Raw genomic sequence first — 26,350 nt, forward strand, 5'->3', positions numbered from 1 at the left:
GCTGATGGGATGGCACTTGTCCCTGGCAGGGCCAGAGAATGTTTGGGCTTGGGACAGAGAGACAGCCCATGGCTCTGGCGGCTAAGGACAGCCCGCGATGTAAGGGCCACATTTCTCACCATGTGGACCAGAGGAGGAGGTTGGTTTGCAGAGGAAGAGCAAGATGCTCAGGGAAGGGACTTTCCTGGTGGTCCAGTGGGTAAGAATCCTCGCTCCCAATGCAGGGGGCCCGGGTTTGATCTCTGGCCGGGGAACTAGATCCCGCATGCCACAACTAAGACCCAGCGCAGCAAAAATAAATTAATTAATTAAAAAAAAAGATACTCAGGGAGGAGCAAGACCAGAGTCCAAGTGCTACGGTCTGAATATTTGTGTCCCCCGAATTCATATGTCGGGAAAGTAACCCACAAGGTGACGGTTTTAGGAGGTCGGCCTTTAGGCGGCTCCACTTTCATTAATAGGATTAGTGTCCTTATAAAAGAGACCCCATAGAGCTCCCTAGCTCCACGTGAGAGGACCCAGCGAGAACTCAGTGACCTGGAATCTGGCTGTCACCGTACCATGCCGACTATGATGGACGGCACCATGATCTTGGACTTCCAGCCTCCAAAACTATGAGAAATAAGTTTCTGTTGTTTATAAGCTACCCAGTCTGCGGTATTTTGTTATAGCAGTCCAAACAGATTAAGACACAGAGGAAGAGTCCTCACAGGATTTGAATTCTGTTTTTTTTTTTTTTTAATTTAATTTTATTTATTTTTTATACAGCAGGTTCTCATTAGTTATCTATTTTATACGTATTAGTGTATGTATGTCAATCCCAGTCTCCCAATTCATCACACCACCATCACCAACCCCCCACCACTTTCCCGCCTTGGTGTCCATACATTTAGGATTTGAATTCTTGATTCCAACTATTCTGAGGTCCAGCTGGGCACGTGACCTCACAATCCGTAATTAACTCCCCTTTGGCTTAAACTAATTTCGGTTCCCTTCCATCATTTGCAGCCACTCATCAGCAAGGATGCCTGCCAAACGCCTCTGTGTTTTTTGCTCCTTCTCTGTTTGCTAGTAAAAGAGTGCAAAACAGTTAAAACAACTTAACAATAATAACTCCACTTTCTGGGAATTTACTAAAGAGTGCTTTTTGTTCATTATCTTATTCCATACTCAAACCAAATCTAGATGAGTATTATTGTGCTGTGTTATAGATGAGTAAACTGAGGCATAAAGAAGCTATAGGGGGACTTCCCTGGCGGTCCAGTGGTTTAGGTCGTGGCGCTTTCACTGCCGGGGTCTGGGTTTAATCCCTGGTCACGGAACTAAGATCCTACAAGCTGCACCAAAAAAAAAAAAAAAAAAAGAAGCTATATGAATCCTGCAGGTCACAAGACCATTAAGAGGAAGGCCCGTTATCCATGCCTCTGCCTGCTGGACCCGAAAGCCTGCGTTCTTAACCTCATGTATCACTGTCTTTGCAAAGTGAACCACCTCTGGTGGGATCCAAACTCACATCTCAGATTTGAAAGGCTCCTTCCTCATGAGAATTCCAGAGGCTGACTGATGTCTGGAAGGCGCGGTGACCAGGCTGCCGCGGGTGACTCAGATTTATTTTCCTATAGCTTGAAAGGGAGCTTAGAAAAATCTTCTCAGACTGTGTGACACCCCCATGTCCTCTCCTCATCCTATGTCCTTTCCCTTCTGGTGCTGAGAAAAAAAGAAGGGAAAAAGGTCAAAAGAGGGGAAGGAATGGCAACTGTGGACCAGAAGTGAGTAGAGGTGGGGGAAGTAGGGAGAAGGTTGGTGACACCCGTGGAAGGCATTTCCAAATGTCTCCCTGGGGACAAGCTCCTCTCCCTCCTCCTGCTTCATCAGTGAGCACTTGGGGGTGGGGTTAGGGCAGAGGACGTGGGAAGAGAAAAGGAGACCCTCAGCGACCCCTGCTCTTAGACGAAGGGCGGCATCAGACCCACAGTTCTGAGTTGAGGCCGCGGGAGCAGGGTTTCCAGAAAGAGTTGGAGGTGAAGCTGTGGGCCCCCTCCCCCATTTGACGTCCCCCCGACCCCAGGAATATTCCATGGCAGTTAGGGGCCCTGTCCTGCTGAATGTGTTGTTCTTTCCCAGATCCCAGGCCCTGTGGTGGCCACTGCTCTGCCTGATGAAAATATTTAAATGATGAAGGACAACTGACCCTGGCAAGGGAAGGGGGAGATGGAGTGGAGGATAGAAGGAGAGTCAGGGGGTGCTCAAGATGGGGACAGGGGACATTAGGGATGAGTTCCCTGGCTCAGGAGGAGAAAGCGATGAGCATCAGAAGCCTGGAAAGGGCTGGGAGGGCTGGGAAGCAGGAGGGGGTGGAGGTGAGCCTGGGACGAGATGAAGGAGTGCCGAACTGCGTCTCCACCCCCGACAGTAACAGGCAGGTGACCATGGGCCACCACGTGGAGCATCGCTGGGTCTGTCCGATGCCCCTGCAGTGGAGGATTACACATAGCTCTCGCTGGATGTCGCAGGTGTTGGCCTCAGAGCTCAGCCTGATCGCCTTCATCCTGCTGCTGGTCATGGTCTTCTCCAAGAAATGGCTGTACCTCTCGAGGATCCGTTTCTACCAGCACTGGCCCATGAATGTTAGCACCAAAATCGACACGTCAGTTCACATGATGTCCCTGGGGCTCCTGCAGATCTGCAAATCCAAGAGCTGTTCCAACTCAGAGAATGGGAAAGGTGAGACCCTTGCTCTCCCAACCCACCCCAGGGCTCTAGCCTGCCTTGGCCTCGACATCTGTACCCCGGTATTCTAGGCCCCTCCCTCTGGTCATCCCCACGTTTTTGGCAGGTAAGATGGTTCCGCTGGCCCTGAGACCCCCAAGGATCATTTTTTCCTCCCCAGTCTGGCCAAACTGACTCTCCTGACCCAATGGAAAGTATCACCGTTTTTTGTTAAGTCTCGCAGCCAAGTCTGTGCTTACAGAAATGCATGAGGGGGCACGTGAATCACTCAGTAATGACACAATTCACTGTTATCCTGGGAGAAGAGCCCCAGGGAGGTGGGGATTTCCTTCCTCGAGGCTTGCATACCCAGAGCTTGAGGAGTCCCCAGAAAGCTCTCCCCCAGGCCCACTTTCTCACCACTGTTCTTCCCTCCGGCCTCAGGCTTTGCTTTTCTGGGCCAGCTCTGGGTTTCCATGTCTGGTTACCTTGCTCCTTCCTTCCTGGAGTTCTTGCAGCTACTTCATTCCCTATTGTTGTTAATTTCATGTCTGCTGTTCCCTCACCTCCCAGGTTTGGGCCTCCTTTCTCAGCACCTGTGGAAAACAAGAGCTATTGACCCCTCAATTCCACTTCTTTACCTCGTTAACTTTTTTTTTAAAAGTTACACAGCTATTATTTACTTCCATTATGAAAGTAACACATCCTTATTCGAATAAATTTGGGGCAACAAAAGCTATCATTTATTGCACCCTTATTCTGTTTGCTTAATTTAACCCTCTACCAATCCTAAGAGCTAGGGATAACTATCCTTATATTACAGATGTGAAAACTGAGAGGTTACCTTGCTCAGGGCCATAAAGCTATTAGGTTGAACCACATGACATGGGCAATTTTTGACCTCTTTTCACCTGCAAAAAGAGCAAATTCATACATATCAATCTAATAATGGAGGTTTACAATTAAAACTCAGGTGTGTCTGGCTCAAAAACTCATGTAAGCACCTACATGCGTTTTTGCTCTACAGGCTACTCAAAGACTGTCACTACTGGCTATTTATTTAGCACTCATTTTTTTCCAGGATTATTTATTTATTTGTGGCCACGCCATGCGGCATGTGGGATCTTAGTTTCCCGACCAGGGATCGAACCTGTGCCCCCTGCAGTGGAAGCATCGAGTCCTAATCACTGGACTGCCAGGGAATTCCCAGTCTTCTTTTTCTAAAATTGAACAAGTTTTGAATGATTTTTACATAGTTATAGTCATTCTTCATAAATTATTTTATATCTTTTAAATTATCTTTATTATCTATTTTATATTATTTTGAAATTTATCTTTATCAGCTATAATAAACATTTCCCTGTTATGACTATACTATTCAACTTAATAGATTTATCACCTTTTACTTGACTATTTTATTTACCTATTCTTGGCAAATTTATTTCCAGTTTCATACTTGAGAAAAAAGGACCAACAGAGTTTGTTAATCATGAAGTTTTTTTCTGTGTTTAGTATCTTTTGGAACAGATTTCCCAAAGTGGGTTTAGTGGATCAAAAAGTATAACTATTTTAAGGTTTTTAATAAAATTTTCCATGTTGCTTTCAAAAAGTATGATAATTTATGCTTCCACTAACAATGTATGAAAAGGCTATTTCATTGTACCTTTGCCAGCAATGACTATTAACTTTATTCTTTTTTAAAATTTTATTTTATCTAAGTACAGTTGGTTTACAATGTTGTATTAATTTATGCTACATAGCAAAGTGATTCAGTTTCATATTCTTTTTCATTTTCTTTTTCATATTCTTTTCCATTATGACTATTAACTTTAAATACATGAATATATACTTTTTTTATTAAAAAAAGTTGCACAATTATTGTTGGAAATGCAGAAAGTTTAAGAAATAAAATAAAAACCACCTAAAATTTCTCCACGCAGATATAATCACAGTTGACATTGTAACAGATTTACTTCCAATCTTTTGTGTATCTATATAAAATAAATATATATCTTTATTTTTATTTTAACAAATATATATTTTTAGTTTTTCAAAGTTGTAATCATTCTACATGCTCTGTGTTGCAAACTCCATCTTTCAGTGGTAAGCATTTATTTGTATCATAAAATAATTATACTATAACATCACCTATATTAAAAATTTGATTACATAGTATACAAACACAGTGAAAATTCAAAAAATACAACTGATTACATAGTGAAGTGAGCCTCCCACCTCTGGCTTCCAGGTTCCCTCCTTAGTTTCTTCTTAGAGACATTCTATTTAGAGACAAGGATCTATCATATCCTCATTTTTAGTGAACACATAACAATCTAATGTGTGGGTACCTGATAACTTATTTAACAAATCTATTGTTAGACATACAAATAACTCTGCAAAGAAGATCCCTGTACTTAAATTTTGATGCATATCTTGGATTATTTCCTTAACATAAATTCCAAGAGGATGCATTGCTGGGTCAAAGGGCTTTAACAATTTAGATGTTGGGGGGACAGTTTGTGCCAGGTCACCATCAGAAATGCTGCCCACCAGCAGTGTGTGAAAGCACCTCTTTTCTCTAAATCCTTTCCTACACTGGATATCATCAATTTTGTTTTGATCTTTGCTAATTCGATAGATTAAAAAATCACATTCAATTTGCAGTTCTTTGTGTTGAGTTTCATGTCTTTATTGGACATTCGTGTTCTTTTGAGACTTGCAGTTCAAGTCCTCTGTCCAGTTTTTCTTTTGAGGTAATTATTTTCGTATGGTTGGGATTATCGCACAATCTCCATATCAAGAATCTCTGCCTATTTAATAAGTGAAAGTGATATTTTACTGTTCTCTCAAATGTGCATTTCTTTGGTTATCTACAGCCCTGAACATTTTCTCTTATTTGCTCATTCGATTATATTTTGTCTTTTGTGATTGTTTAGTTCATCCTGTTTTCTCATTTTCCCTAGACAGTTTTAAGCTGTGGACAAATCACCCAGCTTTCAGGGTGGCCAAGATAACCTTCTGCCTGGCCTTGGGGCTGGGCTTCATCTTCACCATCTGGTTGCACCTGCCGTACATACCTGGTCTTCAGAGATTGCCCTTCTTTGGCTGGCTTGGGACTGTCATGAGCTTCTTTGAAGGTGCCCCCTAGCTCTGGAAAAGGTCCTTAGTTTCACCTAACTCACATCTTCCTGGCGCTTCTCCCTCTTTCTTTCTTTGGGAGTGGGGTAGGGGTTTTGTGGGTGGTGGGAGAACAGAACTGGTAGTCGCTGACTGAGAACTGAGTTCCATCATTTCCTGGTCACTGGCAAGGTGGAGGTGGAGGGGTTGATTCCCATGAACCTCTGGGGCTGCATGCTCTGTGTGAACTGATGGGAGTTGTAGTTTGTGGCTGTAGTTCAACAGATGAGGAAGAGTCCCTCTGGGATTCTTGGGTGAAAATAAGACCTCTTTGCTTCCTGTCTCCCAGTTTTCTTCACTTTATTCACCCTCATACTGTTCCCTATTAACGTCTGGATCTTCGAGCTGAAGAAGAATTTATCAATCCCCATCGGCTGGAGCTATTTCATTGGTTGGCTGGTGTTTATCCTATATGTCACCTGTGGTGAGTGGCCTGGAGGGCCCTGGGAAGCAGGGAACACGGGTGGGTCAGGGAAGAGAAAGTGTGGAGGGAGGGGCTGTCAATCCCCAGGGATAGGTTCTTAGAGACTCTTCTTCCCTTTGGCCTCACCCTGCTTTGCCACTTTCCTCGCACTCTCCGACTTCACTCTCCCCCATCCCCTTGTCTTTTCCCAGCGGCGCTCTGCTACTTCAACCATACAAGGTCCTGGTGTCTGATTCTGAGCCATCCCTCTGGCACCGTGTCCTCCAGCAGCTCCGTACACCAATCTGTGAATGAGCAAGTAGCCTCAAACACGGCTGTCGATCAGGAGGAAGTCCTGGACCCTGAGTAAAAGAAGGCATCTCTGTAATCTTTTCTGAACTGGCGCCAAGTTCTGTCCATTCATTTGAATCCCTCTCCCCATCCTTCCCCCTGAACTCTTGAGTAGGTTGGCCCTCATGACTGCAAGGAATTAGAGAGGGAGGATTTTAGGCCAGCTTTGTACACCTCTTCCTTGTTCCTGCCTTGCCTACAGCTGAGATGATGTGGAATAAATTGTCTGTCTCTTGTTTATCACGTCCTGCAGTTGGTGAGACAAGACAATAACTTGAAGAAGGAGAGGAAGGGAGAAAGAACAAGTTTGTTTCCCAGTTCTTCCCGCCTATAGGGGCCCTTTGGTCCCCAAACCTGCCCAACCTCTCTCACAGCACACTGTGCACAGGCAAACACCTCTGGAGTGCTAAGCCTCTCTAAACTTTGTTTCCCCTATCCCAGCATTCGTTATTAGTAGGTGGGGGAGTAATCAGGAGAGAGAGATAACTAATGAACCTGCTGGTTTATTTATCGTGAAGGGTTCAGGGCAAAATGGCTCCAGGGTAAGAAGCAGGATACACAAGGAGAGCACAGTAGGGGGTGTGGCTGTACCGGGTGCCCAGGAGCAATCCCACCCTCGGCGTCCAGCTCAGATGACTGAGAACTCACAAAGCTCTGTGCCTGGATACCACCAGCATCAACTCAAACTCCACCTCCACCACCACCTGCATCTCCTCCACCACCACCATCATCACCACCACCAGCACCGCCACCACCTTCACCATCTCCAGCACCTCCACCACCATCTCCAACACCTTCACCATCTCCAGCACCTCCACCACCATCTCCAACACCTTCACCACCATCTCCAACACCTTCACCATCTCCAACACCTCCACCACCTCCAACATCCCCAAAACCTTCACCATCACCAGCTGCAACTCTTCCACCTCCACCACCACCATCTCCAACACCTTCACCACCACCCCCAACTTCACTGCCTTGATTCTCTGGCTGCTACAGCTTTCTACTCAATCTCCCATGTCCTCCACTCTGTAACAACAGGACTAAAACAGAGCAAGAAAGGAAAACAGTAAAATCAGGCCATAAGGTCAAAAGACAAGTTACATGAAGACATGTGACAGCTGGCTTGGGCGGTGCTAGCCATGACTATTGGGATTCAGGCATCTTGCACGGCAAGGCTGGTCTCCCATGACTGATCTGTATCAGGTAATATCCCTCCAGATAGAGCCATGATGCCAGCAAGCTGGAGGAGTGCAGGGACAAATTGTGAGTGGATCTGGATATGTTAAAAATGTATGTATTATTAGGCTGAATCATATGATATTGCTGTTTCAGCAGTTAAATATTGGCAATTTCATATGATTCAACCTAATATATATGACTAATTTCTATTTTATTTGAGTCTTTTTTAAGATTCTTATCCTTACCATACCTGACCAGCAGTTGTGGATTTTCTAACCTAGTTACAAGCAAATATTCTGAGCAAAGAACGTAATACAGGGTCTTGAAAATTAGGCAGAACAGACATTCCACAAATCCCTATTCAATGTCCTCCTTATGCTCCTACCACTGGTAGCTAGCAAGATTTTATTGGAGGACTTATTGAATCAGTCATCCTGGGGAAGGGACACAAAACATAGGGATGTCATGACTTCTGCCTTAGATATAGATAAAATCTAATTAGAGAAAGTGATTTTGTAATTCTGTAGGAGTCATAAACTCAAGTGCTTACAGAAGCTAGGCAAGTAATGTAAATAAATAAAGGGGCCACTCTTCCAGTCTATATGTAATTTTCCTCTTTCGATAAAGACCTGGTATATTATTTACTGCTGGATAACAAATTACCCCAGATTTAGCAGCTTAAAATAATAAATATTTATTATCTCGCATGGTTTCTGGGGTCAGGAATCTGGGAGCAGCTTAGCTGAATTGTTCTTGCTCAGGTTCTCTCATGAGGTGATAGTCAAAGTGTCAGCTGGGTCATCTGAAGTCTTTTGATGTCATCTGAAGGCTTGACTGGGGCTGGAGGATCTACTTCCAATATGGTTCACTCATTGGGCTGCTGGCAGGAAGCCTCATGCCACAAAGGGCCTCTTCATGGGCTGCTTCAGGGCTAGGTGCCCCCAGAGTGAACCATCTAAGAGAGCAAGCTCCAGTGCCTTTTGTGACCTAGTCTTGGAGGAAAAACACTGTCACTTTCATCATATTTCTATTTGTTGGAAGCAAGTTACTAGGTCCCCCCCCAAATGCATATGTTAAACCCCTAATCCCCAGTACCTCAGAATGTGACTGTACTTGGAGATAGGGTCTTTAAAGAGGTGACTAAGTTAAAATGAGGCCATAGGGTGGGCCCTACTTGAACTGACTGGTATCCTTGTAAGAAGAGATTAGGAATAGAGACACCAGGGATGTGTGCTCATAGAAGAAAGACCATGTGAGGACTCAGTGAGAAGGTAACCATCTGCAAACTAAGCAGAAAGATCTCAGAAGAAACCAAACCTACGTACATCTTGATCTTGGACTTCTAGTCTCCAGAACTGTGAGAAAATAAATTTCTGTTGCTTAAACTGCCCAGTCTGTGGTACTTTGTTATGGCAGCCCTAGCAAACCAATACACCATCTCAATCAAGTCCAGGTACAGATGAGGCTCTTTGGATGTAATTCCTTAAGTACAGCTCCTGAATACCTGTGAACTAGAGACAAGTGATCATCCCCTGCATACCCAAAATACAATGGTGGGACATGAGAGGAAGACAGGAGTCACTGGTTCATAGCAATTCTGAAATCCAGCTGGGGAAATGTTGAAATCTCCTTGATTAGAACTCAATCCTGGGACTTTCCTGGTGGTGCAGTGGTTAAGAATCCGCCTGCCAATGCAGGGGACACGGGTTTGCTCCCTGGTCCGGGAAGATCCCACATGCCGCAAAGCAACTAAGCACGTGCACCACAATAACTAAGCCCCGGGACTTTCCTGGTGGCGCAGTGGTTAAGAATCTGCCTGCCAATGCAGGGAACACGGGTTCAAGCCCTGGTCTGGGAAGAACCCACATGTCGTGGAGCAACTAAGCCGGTGCACCACAGCTACTGAGCCCGTGCTCTAGAGCCTGAGAGCCACAACTACTGAAGCCCGTGCGCCTAGAGCCTGCGCTCTGTAACAAGAGAAGCCACCACAATGAGAAGCCCACACACCGCAACAAAGAGTAGCCCCTGCTCACTGCAACTAGAGAAAGTCCGCGCGCAGCAACGAAGACCCAACGCAACCAAAAATAAATAAATAAATTAATTAAAAAAAAAATAAAATAAAAAAATAACTAAGCCCGTGTGCCACAACTACTAAGCCCGCGTGCCTAGAGCCAGTGCTCCACAACAAGAGAAGCCACCGCAATGAGAGGCCCGCGCACCGCAACAAAGAGTAGCCCCCGCTCGCCGCAACTAGAGAAAACCCGCGCGCAGCAATGAAGACCCAACGCAGCCAAAAAAAAAAAAAAAAGCCAGTCTGAAAAGGCTACATACTCTATCATTCCAACTATATGACGTTCTTGAAAAGGCAAAACTATGGAGACAGTGAAAAGATCAGTTGCCAGGCATTAGAGAGTAGAGAGGGAGGGACAAACGGGATTTTTAGGACAGTGAAACTATTCCATATGACAGTGTAATGGTGGACACATGTCATTTTACATTTGTCAAAACCCATACAATGTACACCACCAAGAGTGAACCCTATGTAAACTATGGACTTTGGATGATAATAATGTGTCATTGTTGGCCCAACGATTATAACAAACATACCACACTGATGCCAGATGTTGATGGTGAGGGAGGCTGTGTGTGTGTATGGGGGGTGGTGGTAGATGGGAACTCTATGTACTTCGTGCTCAGTTTTGCCGTGAGTCTAAAACTGCTCTCAAAAATAAATTCTATTAATTTTTTAAAAAGGAAAAAACCAAGTGTGAAGAAAGAGAGAATACAGAGTTTAATTTTCTGCAATGGAGAAAACTCAAGGGTTATACTTTCCTGCCTCCACAGAGCATTTGACAGAAGCAGGTTGAGAACCCTTGCTGTACAGCAAGGAATGTCATTGAAGGATTCAACCACCGGGAAGGAAGAATTGTTCTCTGTGGGGGACCACTGTTTGAGGGTGAAGCTTGGTCAATGGGATAGAAACTGTCTGTGGTACTTGTGAGAATTCTGGCTCTGTGTCTGCTTATCTGCACAGGGATTTGTCAGACACTACGTTCTACTGAATCCCTGAAATATACTTATGTACAGAGGGGAAAATGGCACAGGGGCTGGGGACTTTACGATTGCATGGGAATTCCCTGGTGGTCCAGTGGTTAGGACTCTGAGCTTTCACTGCTGGGGCCTGGTTTCAATCCCTGGTCGGGGAGCTAAGATTCCCCAAGCTGCATGACGCGGCCATACTTGCATGGAATCCTGCTTCTGCAAGCCTAAGAGTTACTGCCCTGTATCCCCATGTTCACAGGTTCCCCATGTTCACAGGTTCCCCAGGCCTAAGGACTAGTCACAAGAAGGCAAAGCTGTCTGTCCTCTTGGTGGGACTCTGACAATTAAAAAAATTTGTGGTGGGGTGGAGACATCATTTCAGAGTTACAGAAAAGTTGCAAGAACAGTACAAAGAATTCCTTTATATTCTTCACCCAGATTTCCCCAAATGTTAACATTACTACATTGCTTTTTCTCTCTCCCTCCCTCCCTCTCTCTTTCTACACACATGCACACACACACACATACACTTATTTTTCTTTACCATTTAAGTTGCAGACATGATGCCCCTTTCCCTCCCAATACTTCAGCTTGTATTTCTTAAAAACATTCTGGACATTCTCTTCCATAACCACAGCACAAGTCTCAATATGAGGAAATTAACATTGATATAATAATATAACATCAGATTTTGCCAATTGTCCCAGTGATGTCCACTGAAAAGAAAGTCCTGGATCACCCACTGAATTCATTTGCCATGTCTCTTTCACCTACTTTAACTGCAACAGTTTCTCAGTCTTTCTTTGTCTCCTAACATTGACCAGTTATTTCGTAGGATGCCCCTCCATCTGGGTTGGTTTCATGTTTCCTCATAATTACATTCAGGTGATGCATTTTTGGTAGAAACATCAGAGAAATGTCGTTGTGTTCTTCTCAGTGCATCATATCAGGAGGCGCCAGTAGTTGTACCAACAATGGGGATGCTCATTTGATCACTGCGTTAAGGTGGTATCTGCCAGGTTTTTCTACTGAGGATCTCACCAAGTCTATTTCCCCTGTAAGAAGTCCTCTGATGCAAAGGAGGCAGAATGGAGAATGTTCACTGGTGAACTGCAAACAGTCCTTCAAAACTCAGCTTAAGTGACCTTTGTGTGGATCCCTTGTAAATCTTTGCTTTGTGCCCTATTTCAGCATTTAGCACTCTCTATCACGACCGATGACTTGATGGTAAACCAGCATGATGCCTGGCACATGGTTGGTGTTTATAAATGTCAAATGGATGGACGAAAGAGAGGCTAGAGAAGTGGGTGGGTGAGGAGAGATGGAAGAGGGAAAGCCAAGACTGATAGATTTCAAGGAGGCTCTCTCCCTGGTACAGAGAATACCTGCATCTGGAGATGCGGAAGGGTGGCAGCTGCCAGGTGTCAGGACTGGTTCCCTCCACTCCACTGAGGGCAGAGACAGTGTTTCAGGGTTATTACTGGTGATGTGGGTTAAGTGTTGAGGCAAGATCCTAGGGGTCCCTGCAATTAAGGCAGCCATTTCCAGGATTCCTGTCACTGCATCAGGAGAAAGGCATAGGGAAAGGGGACATCCTCCAAAGAAGAGCAAAGAGGGGGGCAAACACCTGGTCACTGCATGACCCACCTGCGCAAAACCCAAGGAGGAAAGGCTGATAAGAGGCTCATCTGCTAGTTATGTCAAGGGAAGTGTCTAAAAGTGAAAAGAGATCCTAGACCAGCGGAGAAGTTATTCTGAACAAGGAGCTACTCGACAGAAAGGATGTACCAGTTCAAATTAAATAGAACGGGAAGATTCTACAAAGGAGACTTGGGGAAGCAAAAGACAAAATGTCAGGACCAAATTTCAAATGGAAAAAGAGAAAATATAATTCGATCTAAACCAAAAAATACATATATTTAATCAATTATAAATAAGAAAAGTAGACCTAAGATAAATGCCTCTGTAAAAGGCAAAGCCTCATATTAAAGCGGAAAGCCAATTGGCTCAGGAAGCTCAGATTTCCTGTCCACTTTGCTAGGAGAACACAGCAGAGCAGACCATCTGGAGTAATTAATTCTAGGGTAAAAATGTCAGAGCCTGGGTAAACAAAGATTAGTGCCAAGATAACAATGATAAAGTGGAACCAGGAACCAAAAAAAGAAACCAAGTTTCAATAATTCAAAGGAATAGAATTTTGGATAAAATTCAGAAGATTCCAGGGACAAACTTATTCTGCCATTGGCTAACTTGGGAACAACAGAGGGTTCTTACTCTTGTATATTTCAAAGTATCTCAGGTTTCAAATCAATTTCTGGAAAATTTCTCCAAAACAAAAGGAAAGATGTGTAAATCACATATTTAAAAAGGGCTCCCCTCCCCACCAAAATGTTTCCCCTTAAAATTCTATTGATACAACCCAAAACCACCAAATCTGAAAAGGTTAAAATAACTGTGCAGAGGTAACTGGCCCACACAGTGTTGAAGCTCACCTTGGCAAACCATGCTTTAAATGGTCTGTTGCACAAATGTCCAGAAAGCATGCAGAATTATTTGGAAGCAAGAGTTTAAGTCTGAGCTTCTCAGACACCTCCCCCTTCCTGTCTCAGAGCTAACTAATGACATTCCAACGTGTAGCCTCAAAAAACTACCGGGAATAGAATCTCAGAAATATCAAAAGAAAATGTTTTTTCTTCCCCTACAGCTGCAAAAAAGCAGATTCTATTCCACAATATTAAGCTAGTTTTGATAAAGTCGTAAGTGGAAAATATTCACTAAAGCATCAATCTCTGAGTCTCCCATCTTCTCTCAAAATATTTGCAAACCATATATCTGATAAGGGGTTAATATTCAAAGTATTTAAGGAACTCCTTCAACTCAAAAGCAAAAAAACAAATAGACCAATTAAAGAATAGGCAAAGGGTAACTTCCTTGGCAGTCCAGTGGTTAAGACTCTGCGCTCCCACTGCAGGGGGCACGGGTTTGATCCCTGGTTGGGGAACTAAGATCCCACATACCACACAGCAGATATCACCTCACAACTGTTAGGAATGGTATTACTAAAAACAAACAAAAGCTAAGTGTTGGCAAGGATGTGGAGAAACTGGAACTCTGGTACAGTGTTGGTGGGAATGTAAAATGATGCAGCTGCTATTAAAACAGCATGGAGGTTCCTCAGAAAATTAAAAATAGAAATTAAAAAAACATAATCCAGCAACCCCACTTCTGCATATTTATCCAAAAGAATTGAAATCAGGATCTATATTTGCACATTCATGTTTGCTGCAGCATTATTCACAATAGCCAAGATGTGGAAACAATCTAAATATTTACTGACAGATAAATGGATAAAGAAAATGTGGTATACATATAATGGAAGTTTATTCAGGCTTAAAGAAGAAAAAATCCTGCTATATGTGACAACATGGATGAACCTTGAGGACACTATGCTAGATCAAATAAGCCAGTCACTGTGTGATTCCACTCCCACTCACGTGAAGTATTTTTTAAAATAGTCAAACACATAGATGCGGAGACTGAATGGTGGTTGCCAGGGGCTGGGGGGGAGGGGGAAATGGGGAGTTGCTATTCAAGGGGGTATATAGTTTCAGCTATGCAAGATGATTAAATCCTAGAGATCTGCTATACAACACTCTGCCTATAGTCAACAATACACTTCAAGTTTGTTAAGGGGGGTAAATCTCGTGTGAAGTGTTCTGACCACAGCAGAAGTGTGTTTGAAAACCAGAGTTGCTCTGTCCACTGCACTCCTGAACCACCCCGGGGGGGGCAGATGGAGAACCGAGGTGCATTCAACCTTGAAGGGCTTGGAATGTGGCTGGACGTGTGAATAGGCAGAGGGCACTGAACCTTGTGCCAGTGGCAGAAGCCAGGAGGGAGGACCCAGTCCAGCATGGACTCGAATAGGACTTGCCCACGTTGGCTACTTTCCTGCCTCCAAATCTCTTTTTTTTTTTTTTTGCAGGAAAGGACTTGCCTTAGTTTGGCTGGTCATCCTGGGTAGAGACGGAGCTCTGTGAAAGCTCCCTAAACTGGAGGGAAAACAAGCCCCTCCCCCCATGCCCATCCTCTCTCACACACCTTATCACAATTGGGATTATTATTATCATCGTCCCCATTTTACAGGCGAGCTTTGAGCTCAGGGGATTTGTTCAAGGTTACGTATCAAGTTTACAGGCTTGAGCCTGTGGGAAAAAAATGCTGCAGGATTCTTGCTTCACTGTTAAGTCAAATCATCTTTAGCCCATTCTCCATTTACGTTTCCTAGTAAAATTGAGTTCCATAGGCCACATAACAGAATTCCAGAGATGAGGCTTAAAAAATGTAAGTCTTCATAATTAACAAAAGGAGCCTCAGAAAGATATGGCAACATTCCCTCTCTCCTGCGGATGATGTGGAAGGAGAGACACTGTTCTGCATTTTAAAACCAAGCCAAGGGGAATTCCCTGGCCATACAGTGGTTAGGACCCTGCCAAGACAAACAAAACAAAGCCAAATAATCTAGTCAGACAAGGTATTAAATTAAGATCTTTCTCAAGAATTGATATTGGAGATTTGTATGAATGTTTGTAACTGGTAACTCATTTCTTCTGTTTTCTGTTAAAATAAATCTGCCCTTGTAAGTATCATTTAAACAGGGGGGTTTTGTAAGTCTTCTAAGACTTTGGAAGTTGTTGCCATACCTCATAAAAACTACCTCTTAAAAAACTGTCATACTGATTGGCTGCTGCTATATGGGTTGAACTGTGTCACCCCAAAGATGCTGAAGTCCTAACCCCCATCCCCTGCCCTGTACCTGTGAATATGACCTTATTTGGAAATGGGGTCTCTGCAGATGATCAAGTTAAAGTGAGGTCATTAAGGGTGGGCCCTAATCCACTATGCTAAGGGGAAATTTGGACACAGAGACAGACACGCAGAGGGAAGGTGATGTGAAGACGTAGGGAGAATGTCATCTACAAGCCAAGGAACACCTGAGGCCGCCAGAAGCTAAAAGAGGGGCCTGGAACAGATTCTTTCTCACAGCACTCAGAAGGAACCAACGCTGCTGACATCTTGGTATCAGACTTATGACCTCCAGAACTGTGACACAATAAATTTTTGTGCCACTCAGTTGGTTACAGCAGCCCCAGGAAATGAAAACTGCTGTCCTGAATAGAGTATAACCATTACTGTAGTTCCTTATCAGTCAGATATCTGTTAAAACAAGACAGTATCACTACACATTTTTCTCCTCTTCCCCATGCATGGTAGAAAAAATAAAAACCCTCAAATAACTTGAATCTGTTTCATTTAAATAGACAGCCCTGATCTGATAACAAGTCCAGCATGCTTCCATCCCACCACAGCTGCACCAGGGCACAGCTACCTGTTTGTTTTTCTTCTGCAGTTAACCTCTGCTCTTTCCTATTGGCTGCTCTTCTCATTAATTTGTAAGTGCTCTTTTAAAAATTAGGTTCTGTGGACAAAGAATGTCGCCTGCAATATCAGTAAACAAAGGATGTTGTGACCATCAAGTCATGAGCCCCTGCAGCTGCCCACGACTGCTCACCCTGAGGAGAGTCAGGATGGAGAAAAACAGGATACTGGTCCCTAGTTAAGATGCATATCAAAGGGATAATTTCAATAAGCCCAGATTCTTGCATCTTCCCATACACAGAAAAGTGCTAAATTCATTAACTTGAGATGTCTGTTTTTTTAAAAAAGTTAGCAGTAATCTTTTGATGTTCGATTACCTGTTTTGGGCTTTTCTTTTCTCTTTCTTTTTGCAAAAACTGCTATATATCCTGGCTCCTCCCTTACCTCTTTGGACCAGTCCCTCAGAGCTATCTGAGAAGCTGTATCCCGGGCTTAAGTCCTCAGTAAGTCTGCTGAATAAACCATAATTCTCAACTTTTAGGTTATGCATTTTTTTTCAGTTGACAGTCCCTTATGTCTGTTTTAGATGTTGCAAATATTTTCTTCCAGCCTGTCATTTACCTTTTCTCACTTTTTTAAAGGTATTATTTTTCATAGATATTTAAAATTTTTATGTAGCCAAGTATAGTAACCTTTTCTTTTATGGCTTTCTCCATTCCAAGATCCCCCAAATCTCCTTTTTCCCCAATATTTTTTAGTTTTGTTTTTTATATTTAGGGATCAGACTTCATTTTTTTCCAGTTAGATAGCTATATGATCCAGCACCGTTATTTTTTTTTTAATTGAGGTATAACTGACCAGCACCATTAACTGAATAATACAACCCCTCCCAGTTGTGAAATGCCCCTTTTATCATAAATTCCTAGAGGCATGGGTCTGTTTCTGGCCTTTATTCACATTCTGACTTCATCTGCCTTTCTTTAGCAACAGGCCACAGAAATGCATATGCAAAAATACAGGAATGGCCCAGATGGTGGCCAAGTGTAGAACGCAGGCCTGCCTCCTGGGGGTTACCACTTGGTCCTCTGCTGCCCTGCAAAAATGCGGGGGGCCAGATCTTCCAAGTTTTCAAGAGGTACTGGACATCCAGATTTTTATATGAAATCTTCTGTTTTGAAAGTGATGGCAATTAATTTTTTTACATTTAAAAAACATTAAGTGGACAAAATATATATGCAAATTGAAAGCAGCCAGTTCTGTTCCAGATGCTGAAATGTGTTAATGCAGAGTAAGGCTGGACTGGGTCTGGGTGTCCACTCCAGCTCTCTCCACTGCCAACCCTAAGGAGCAAAGGAGGAAGACTGATGCAGCAGCTCCGGAAACCTAGGTTATTTGTGGCCACCCCCTGGGAAAGGCAGTAGTGTCGTGCCTCATCTCACCTCTCACCCACACGAGTTGATGATGTGGTTCCTGGTTTGCTCCGCAACCAGGAAGTCAGCGTGGGGGGAGGGCTGGCACCATCAGTCAAGTTGGGCCTCCAAGGCCCTGCTAGCCTGAGTGATATAGAAAGGACGGAACGTGCGGTGCTGGCCAAGGATAGAGCAAGATTCTGGTCCCCCCAAACAAGCTGGAAAGTGATATCATCTCCTTTCTAATAATAATGCAGCCTTCCTGGATATCCAGCTTAACACTGTTTAATCAGCAAAAGAATGGCAACAGAGATCTCCAACTCTCACAAGGAGGATAAGATCTGCTGATAGCAAGGACAGCTCACATCTAGAACTTCACATGCATTATCTCACTGTCTTTCACAATGACCCCATGAGGTAGGCGCCATCAGGACTGTTCTTGCCTCTTTCAGAAGACGAAACCAGCGCCAGGGGCAATCAGAATGGTTTTGAGATGGCTCTAGGATAGGCAGGAAGAATGAACGGGAGAATAAGGGACTGCAGGCCCCTTCTCCTTCCCAGTGTCCATCTCTGAAGAATCATTTGTTCACTCAACAAATCCTTACTGAACACCTCCCATGGGCTATGTACTCTTCCAGGCCTTGAGAATACAGCAGTGCACAGATCCTGGGTATTACTCTTCCCTTTACTCTGAACTATGACCCAGACTGGCCTTTGCTCTATTCTTCTCTGGTTGGAGCAGTGACCTCAGGCCAACTTTTGCATTTTGCTCCGGAGTCCTTAGCTGTTTCCCTGCTACTGGTCACTTCCTGGAATGCACTGACCCTTTCCAAGAATACATGTTGTGCTGTGCCTGAAGCATAGAAAACTGGCAGACTCAGACCCAAATCCCAGCCATGCCTTAATTTTGACCTATTTTTAAAATATGTTTCAGACACATCACACAATAATCCCTGTGGGTGCCATTCTGAGAGCCGGCATGGTATATCAGGTTTCTCTTGAAGCAGGAAACTTGATTGCCTGGTGGGGCAGGCAATCTCTGGGGCATGTTAGATCAACCTCTTTTCTTCTCGTTATTTGTCCTTCACCTACATCTTCTTCTCTGATGCCCCCATCTTTTGGGTTATGTGTCTAGAAGCAGGAACAGGCACTAGATATATGTAGGGCAGTCCCACCAGCTCTACAGGCCTCAGACCCCATCAGTTCATGTTCTGCAGGCAAACATACTCTTCCACTGACTGTAGTTGGTAGAACTGCAGCCCCCCAAAAAGATACGTCCAAGTCCAAACCCCTAGCACCCGTGAATGTGACCTTACTTGGAAAAAGGGTCTTCACAGATGAAATTAAGGATCTTGAGGGACTTCCCTGGTGGCAGAGTGGTTAAGAATCTGCCTGCCAATGCAGGGGACACGGGTTCGATCCCTGATCCTGGAAGATCCCACATGCCATGGAGCAACTAAGCCCGTGTGTCACAACTACTGAGCCTGTGCTCTAGAGCCTGTGAGCCACAACTACTGAGCCCATGCGCCACAATTACTGAGCCCATGTGCCACAACTACTGAAGCCCACACACCTAGAGACCGTGCTCTGCAACAACAGAAGCCATGGCAAGGAGAAGCCCACACACTGCAACAAAGAGTAGCCCCTGCTCGCTGCAGCTAAGAGAAAGCCCACTCGCAGCAACGAAGATCCAACGCAGCCAAAAGTAAATAAATTAATTGAAAAAAAAGGATCTTGAGATGAGATCATCCTCAATTAGGATGGGCCCTAAGTCCAACGACCTAGATTTGGTGTCCAACAGTGTCCTTGTAAGAGACAGAAAAGGAGCACACAGACAGACAGAGGGGAGAAGGCCACATGAAGACCCACGTGCAGACAAGGCAGAGACCGGATCTGTGCTACTCTAAGCCAAGGGATGCAAGGACTGCCGGCAGCCACCAAAGGAGAAAGGCATGGAATGGATTCTCCCTCAGAGCCTCCAGAAGGGACGAACCCTGCCAACACCTTGATTTCAGACCTCTAGCCTCCAGAACTATGGGAGAAGAAAGTGCTGTTGTTTTAAGCCTCCACATTTGTGGTAATGTTTTATGGTAGCCCGAGATCAGAGACCCAAGTTGCTTTCCCCCTGTGAGCCAGGACTACCATGGACAGCTTTCCTGAGAGTGTGGCCTTCATTCCTTGCATCTGGGGCCTTGGCAACAGTTCTCAGGTGGCTACACGGTGCCCAGAGGCAGGTGTCTGTTCACCAGCAGAAGAGACCTGGGGCCCCTTGGGAGGTGCTGGGCTCTGCAGCTTCGGGAGGAGTGGGATTGACGTCCTTGTCCACGTCAAATCGGTCTGCTCCGACCTCAGCTCTTTCTTCCTGCCTGATCCAAAGGCTGCTTTCTAGCTGTTCTTCAGCAATTTCTAGTTCTTCTTCTGTTTGTAAAACAGCCACGGTTTCCCGGGGTAAGTGTGAGGAATAGAGTCCACATTTGGCTTTACAACCAAACATCGCCTCATATGGACTTTGCTGCAAGGAAACATCAAAGGCCTGATTCCTCCCCGTCTGCATGAATCGCAGGCCTTCGGCCCAGTGACGTGAACGGTTACTCTGCATGCAGGCACTTAGCATGTTCTTGACATCACGGCTTGCTCGCTCCAGGGAGGCCTGGCCTTGGCCAGGGTGGTACTTACCAGGGACAATCTTTAGGTCTCATTGAGCTCATTGACAACCTGGTTTGTGAACTCCAAGCCACTGTCAGATTCTAACATGGTGGGTGTGCCAAGAACTGTGAAAATATCCAACAGGACAGCGACCACCTCATGGGCCTGTTTGGCCTTTAATGGCCGTAAAATAATAAACTTGGTCAAGTGGTCCTGGTAATATAAAATAAACTTGAACTCACCATCAGCATTTGACTGCATGTCAAGGATTTCAACTTGGCATCTGGAGTCAATGTCCTTAAATGGCATGGGCTTGGGTGCGAGGCCTCTCTTGGATACTGGGTTCTTCTGGTGGCACTGTTTACACAGAGTCAGATATAAGACAATGACTTCTTTGGTGACATTCCCATATTTTCCTTGCAGCTCCTTGAGCATGCGCGTCCGCCCGCCGTGGCCAATACTGAGATGTGTGTCGTGAAGAATATCAAACAGCTCTTCCTTGTGTACGTAATACCGTATTCGATCTCGTTCTCTGTGAGTAGCCTCTATTAGTTTCTCTGTGCCTTGTACAGAGATCACGTCATATTTTGCTGCACGGCGATAATCACGTGATGACTTCCTCCCCTTCTCCTTAGCTTCTTTCACTTCCTTTATTGTTTGAAAGTACTTTTCTTTGGAAAATACCTTGCTGTTGTAACTTTTGCTTTCCACTAACTTTGTCATGCTGATGAGAAACTTTTCTCTCATGTTACTTATCTCCTTTTCCATTTCCCTTGGATTTGAAACACCAGGGGGATCATTTCCAGCTCTCTGTGGCATCATGGAGAACTGTAAGAAGGATCCTAAGAAAGGCAGAAAGAAACAGAACAAGGTTAAGTTTGCTGATATTCCATCTGGAAGACTTTCCCTTCAAAGTTCCTCATTAACTCTTTCATCTGATTTTTGAACACATGGAAGAAAGATTACTAAGGTAATGGTATAAAGCAATAACAGAATAAAGATAACTAGAGGGACTTCCCTGGTGGCACAGTGGTTAAGACTCCGTGCTCCCAATGCAGGGGCCCCGGGTTCAATCCCTGGTCAGGGAACTAGATCCCACATGCATGCCGCAACTAAGAGCTCGCATGCCACAACTAAGGGGCCCACCTGCCGCAACTAAGATCAGGCACAACCAAATAAATAAAGAATAAAGATAACTAGAGGGCCCACTGGGCCCATTCAAAACCAGAGCATGTCAACAGAATTTTAAATCAGCAAGATATATATACAAATATGTAGCAATTTTTGACTTTAGGCAAACAGAGTAAATAATAAAACTGTTAGCTCAAACAGTGAAACCTAATTAACTTGTCTTTGCTAACTGAAGAGGAGAGGATAAATGGAAATGCCTAAGGCAATAATAGGCTGATATCTCATCCTCCATTCCTTTTAAAATAATATAAATGGGAGAACATTGCTAGAAGAAACCCACGTAACAATAGTAAATTGTGAACTTGAAGTTAGCACCAGAGAGGGCTTTTTAGCTTTCCCACAATCAACTTAATTTCTTGTGGCTGAAGAGTCAGTCCTCATTTTAGGAGACTCAAGGAGAACGCAGTGGGATTTTTTTGGGCTTCTTTTGGCCGCACCACGTGGCTTGCAGCGGGGTTGGGGAGGGAGGGCGGGGGGATCTTAGTTCCCTGACCAGGGATCGAACCCGGATCCCCTGAAGTGGAAGCGTGGAGTCCTAACCACAGGACGGCCAGGGAATTCCTGGGATATTTTTAAATGATGGTTTTCCCCATCGATTGTACACAGGATTAGTAAATGAAGACAAGTCCTTACCCTGAGGGACTGGCTTCTTGCAACTGTCCAGCATTGTGTCCCTGCTGCAATCCTTCTGAGAGGCCTCTTGACACTTCCAATCTCTGGTCACATCCTCAAATGTCACAGCCTCCTGAAATGATGCCAGCTGCTGCCACAGGGGCGGTTCTGTCTCGGGTCCTGGGCTAAGGAGTAGCTGCAGCAGGACTGGGAAAGAGACAGTGGAGGTACTGGGAACAAAGGCGCGCCCACACGCATGACTGAATGTCAGTCACGTGAGTATTACACAAAGAAAAGATAACAGAGGGAGAGGAAAGGTCTCATATCCAGCAAGATGAGTCCAGCTACGTGGGTGAGGAAGAGGGGTTTTGTCCTCCTGGGAGGTCTGTAGGCCTGACCTGTTTTGACACTGCCTGAGCTGGAGCCCACATATTTCCAGAATGAAGCAGAGAGTCCAAGAGAACTTGAGCACTCCAAGGCCGGGAGACACTTCCAGGTACAGGCCTGATGGTTCTGAACAGAGGCAGCAGGGCCTGTTTCCAGAAATGAAAAGATTACATCTAGGGACACAGAGCTATGTCAGGAGATTATCGTGCCAAAGAGATACCCGAAATGGAGTCCACACTCCACCAAGATTGAAGAATTCCTCCGGAAGAGAACTTGATACTCAGGTGTCTAAACCGAGGTTCCTTAGTTAGAACAACTCTGGAACACAGGATGGTGATGAGGCCAGGGGAAGAGTTCATGTGATGATCACAGAAATTCCAATAATCTTAGGAAAACAAGATCCCCGAGATGCCAACCATCAGATGAAGAGCTGAGGGGTAGGGCAGAATCCTGAGAAGCAGAGAAAGATGGAAACATTTTTAAAAAAATATGTATATTTTTTAATATTTATTTATTTGTTTGGCCGTGCTGGGTCTTAGTTGTGGCACACGGGCTCTTGGTTGTGGCATGCATGTGGGATTTAGTTCCCTGACCAGGGATGGTACCCGGGCCCCCCGCATTGGGAGCGTGGAGTCTTAACCACTGGACCACCAGGGAAGTCCCGATGCAAACAATTAAAAGCTCTGAGCAAGAGTCTCAGTTAAGCTGAGCCTGCTTCCAGATCCTGAATGTCCTCCACTAAAAAGGCTTCGAATTCCCTCGACTGGCATCACTGGTTAACCATGGAACATTCCTGATTCTAAAGACACTGCTGACTGTAAAACCACTGACATAATGACAATTTTCCTTTGAGAGGAAAAACTGAGGCCCTATATTAAATGAACATATCCAGATTTTTTTTTTTTGCCACGCTGCGCGGCATGCGGAATCTTAGTTCCCCAACCAGGGATTGAACCCGTGCCCCTTGCAATGGAAGTATAGAGTCTTAACCACTGAACCGCCAGGGAATTGCCCACACATCCAGATTTTTTAAAGGTGAAAAATATGCATTTCAGGATCGAAGAAACAGAATGTTTATCATATGCTCTTTAAGCCTGAGCTCAAGACCCTCGGTGCAAACTGACATTTTTAAAGGCTCTGAGAAGTCCTGCAGTAAATAAACCAGTCTGTTTCATCCACCAGTCCCATATAATCATTGACATGGGGCTTTGTTTCCCAAGGAATATGTATTATCATCCCACAGTCCTTAGAAGAGACTTGAAACCACAAGATATTCAATGGGATCCAGGAGAAGCACCTTCCAGACTTCTCACTGAAACCAGCATCTCTCAGAAATTGGCTGCACTGGCTGCTATTTGAGGCCCTTCAGGGAACTACATGGGAAGGAAAGGCCTCATCTCCATCCTATAAAAGAATGAAGAAGACACGCTAGAAATAGTTTATAATCAAAAGATGGAAAAATCTCAGTCTTTAATATGAGAACTGGTCCTTACCCTATACCATGAAATTCTAAAGCACAGCCCAAGAGTCACATTTGGCTAATAGACGGATGTTGGTTGGTCTACCCAGTGTTTGTGCTTTAAAAATTGAATGGTTTACCTATATTTACAGACTGGGGAGTTCATGTAAAAATCTAGATTTCTGGCTTTCATGAAAAATGGGACGATGCAGTCATACTGGGAGCTTTGTTACTTGGCAACAACTGGCTGGAGTGGGGAGGCAGCCACTCCCTTTAGATAGTCTACACTCTGTTTCCCACAGTCTTTAAGCCAGCTACTAACTATTCACCTTAGCTGCCCACCCCTGTAGTTACCTGAATTTGCAACACCTGTTCTAAAGCAAAAGGAAAGAAACGAGGCCCCAAAGAAAGATGGCCAACTTCCTGGTGTGATCTGTGCTGGTGGGCTGATAAATGAGCTTGTTTAGAGAAAACTGGAAAGATCTTCCTTCCTCACCCACCTGCGAGTCTTTGCTTTGGCTGTCCCGGACCTGGAACAGGTTCTTCCAAATCACACCCAGCTCAAATCAGCATCCTTCCTGATGCGCTCCAGCTGACTGCCATCTCTCCCGCCTCTGAACAGCCCGCACCACTCATGGAGCGCTTTGCATTTTCAGTCGACTGGTTCAAGTGTACAAATCTAGAAGGCAGGGGCTGAGGCTTCTGCCTCGCTGTATCCCCTCAGAGAGCCGATGAATACAGAGCTGAGACGAAAGATGTTCAAAGGGCATTTGTCAAGCACTTGGCTTACAGGTATAGAAGAGAGGCACTGCAGAGGCATGGTAAGTCAATTTCTGACGCTATCATTTACTGTGTGAGTAGGCTGGGCAAAGTTACTGAGGCTTCGTTTTCCGCAACTATAAAATGGGGAAAATACCACTCTCCATCACAACGAGTTGTTGGGAAGACTCGGTGATAATGCAGATAATGCACTTAGTGCAGTGTCCCCGCACCTTCCACAATACAAACTCCCGATTATTCCCGAAAACTTGGTTCGGGCATCAAGTCCTTTGTGCCGTCCTGAGTCCCGCGGTCTCGGCACCACCGCGCCAGGCTCCACGCGGGTTCAGCCTGCTAGTCGGGCCCGCCCACTCCTCCGAGGGCAGCCAACTCCGGAGGAGGAGTGAAATGAATTAGCCAGGCCAGCGGGAAGAGAGGCCGATCCGGGTGGTTTTGCAGGAGAGGGAGGTCCGGAAGGTGAAAGGAATACGCCAGGGCCGCAGGGTCGGAAGCCCGCCCCACCCACGGCCGCGTCCGCCCGCGCCGCCCGGTCCCCTCCCGCCCGCGTGGGCCCGCGGCGGCGGAGGCCGGCCGTGCCGGCCGGAAGCGGCTCCGCGCCGGCCGGAAGGCCCGCCCCTCCCGAGGGGCCCTCTGCAGACGCCGCGGCGGGAAGGAACCTTACTCCTATTCTCGGTTACGGAGGCTGTGTTCCGGGGTCCTGCCCAGTCTGCAACGTGCTCGGCGGAAGCTGCGGTGAGTGAGATCACTGAGGTGATAGCTGGGGCCGGCCCAGGTGCGACCTTGGCTAAGCCAGCCACTAACTCAGGTCTCGGGCGGCGGCAAAATTGGTCACCTATTTCCCGTTGTCGTAAAGGCTCCAAGATAAATGCATGCTCGCCTCCAGCCTGGAAGGTAAACCGCATTCATCGTCCTACACGTTTAAATGCTTAAGTCTAAAGTGAGGAAGGTGTTGCCAACAATTACTCTGTATATGGTATCGCTTATTCCTCTAGGAGAAACTGCATTTTAGGTGAGCACTTTCTGCTTCAGATTGTAAGCTAAAGATTCATTTTGGTCTAACAGCACTCACACATCAGTGCAGAAAACAAGGTGGTAAAGGGGGTCCTCGGGTATTCAGCTTTACCCCAAAGTGCTGCTGCCTGCTGTAAAAAAAAATCACTATTTTATTAGTCCCCATTTCGGAATATTGTTAGAAAGCATCTCAATCATTAAAGAACTGATGCTTGAGACTTCCCTGGTCGTGCAGTGGTTAAGAATCCGCCTGCCAATGCAGGGGACACGGGTTCAAGCTCTGGTCCTGGCAGATCCCACATGCTGCAGAGCAGCTAAGCCCTGCACCACAACTACTGAGCCTGTGGTCTAGAGCCCACGTGAAGCCTGCGCGCCTAGAGCCCGTGCTCCCCAACAAGAGAAGCCACCGCAATGAGAAGCCCAAGCGCAGCAACGAAGACCCAACGCAGCTAAAAATAAATACATTAAAAAAAAAAGAACTGATGCTCAAAGTTGGTTAAAAAAACAACTCTCTCTAAACAGTACTTTTCATTACTGGAATCAAGCCACAAGATAAGGGTAGTCTGCCCCTACTTAGATAGCTAACATAACCTGAACTTCCCTGAAAAC

At 45.2% G+C, this 26,350-nt stretch overlaps 2 protein-coding genes across 4 annotated transcripts; one reads left to right on the top strand and one right to left on the bottom strand.

Annotated features, from left to right (window-relative positions):
* Positions 1 to 1,704: 1,704 nt before the first annotated feature.
* ODF4 (outer dense fiber of sperm tails 4) lies at positions 1,705 to 7,455 on the top strand. Its single transcript, XM_082373640.1, is given in 5 exon segments — positions 1,705 to 2,724; positions 5,673 to 5,846; positions 6,176 to 6,310; positions 6,502 to 6,656; positions 6,660 to 7,455. Coding segments are annotated over 5 exon segments (933 nt in total). The 5' UTR covers positions 1,705 to 2,273; the 3' UTR covers positions 6,678 to 7,455.
* Positions 2,581 to 26,311, bottom strand: KRBA2 (KRAB-A domain containing 2). 3 transcript variants are annotated; one of them, XM_082373632.1, is made up of 5 exons: positions 24,451 to 26,311; positions 22,126 to 22,941; positions 20,544 to 21,143; positions 3,130 to 3,305; positions 2,581 to 2,683 (listed from the first exon to the last, which is right to left on the bottom strand). In XM_082373632.1, the coding sequence occupies exons 2-5, from the start codon at positions 22,157 to 22,159 to the stop codon at positions 2,654 to 2,656; spliced, it is 840 nt and encodes a 279-aa protein (XP_082229758.1). In that variant the 5' UTR covers positions 22,160 to 22,941; positions 24,451 to 26,311; the 3' UTR covers positions 2,581 to 2,653. The 3 variants fall into 3 exon arrangements, with proteins under 3 accessions (XP_082229758.1, XP_082229760.1, XP_082229759.1); XM_082373634.1 differs by having other exon boundaries at positions 2,589 to 2,683; positions 3,198 to 3,305; XM_082373633.1 differs by having other exon boundaries at positions 2,603 to 2,698; positions 3,198 to 3,305.
* Between the last annotated feature and the right edge of the window lie 39 nt (positions 26,312 to 26,350).

This window comes from Balaenoptera borealis, assembly GCF_965194805.1.
Source record: "Balaenoptera borealis genome assembly, chromosome: 20".
NCBI classification, from domain to species: Eukaryota; Metazoa; Chordata; class Mammalia; order Artiodactyla; family Balaenopteridae; genus Balaenoptera; species Balaenoptera borealis.

Excerpts from the sequence above, each read along its gene's own strand:
- KRBA2 (XM_082373632.1), bottom strand. The coding sequence starts at position 22,159 with ATGCTGGACAGTTGCAAGAAGCCAGTCCCTCAGG. Across the intron at positions 3,306-20,543 it reads CATGCAGTCAAATGCTGATG|GTGCTGAGAAAGGAGGCCCA; the intron begins GTGAGTTCAAGT and ends TGTTTTCCACAG. Across the intron at positions 2,684-3,129 it reads GGCCGGAGGGAAGAACAGTG|ATCTGCAGGAGCCCCAGGGA; the intron begins GTGAGAAAGTGG and ends TTGGATTTGCAG.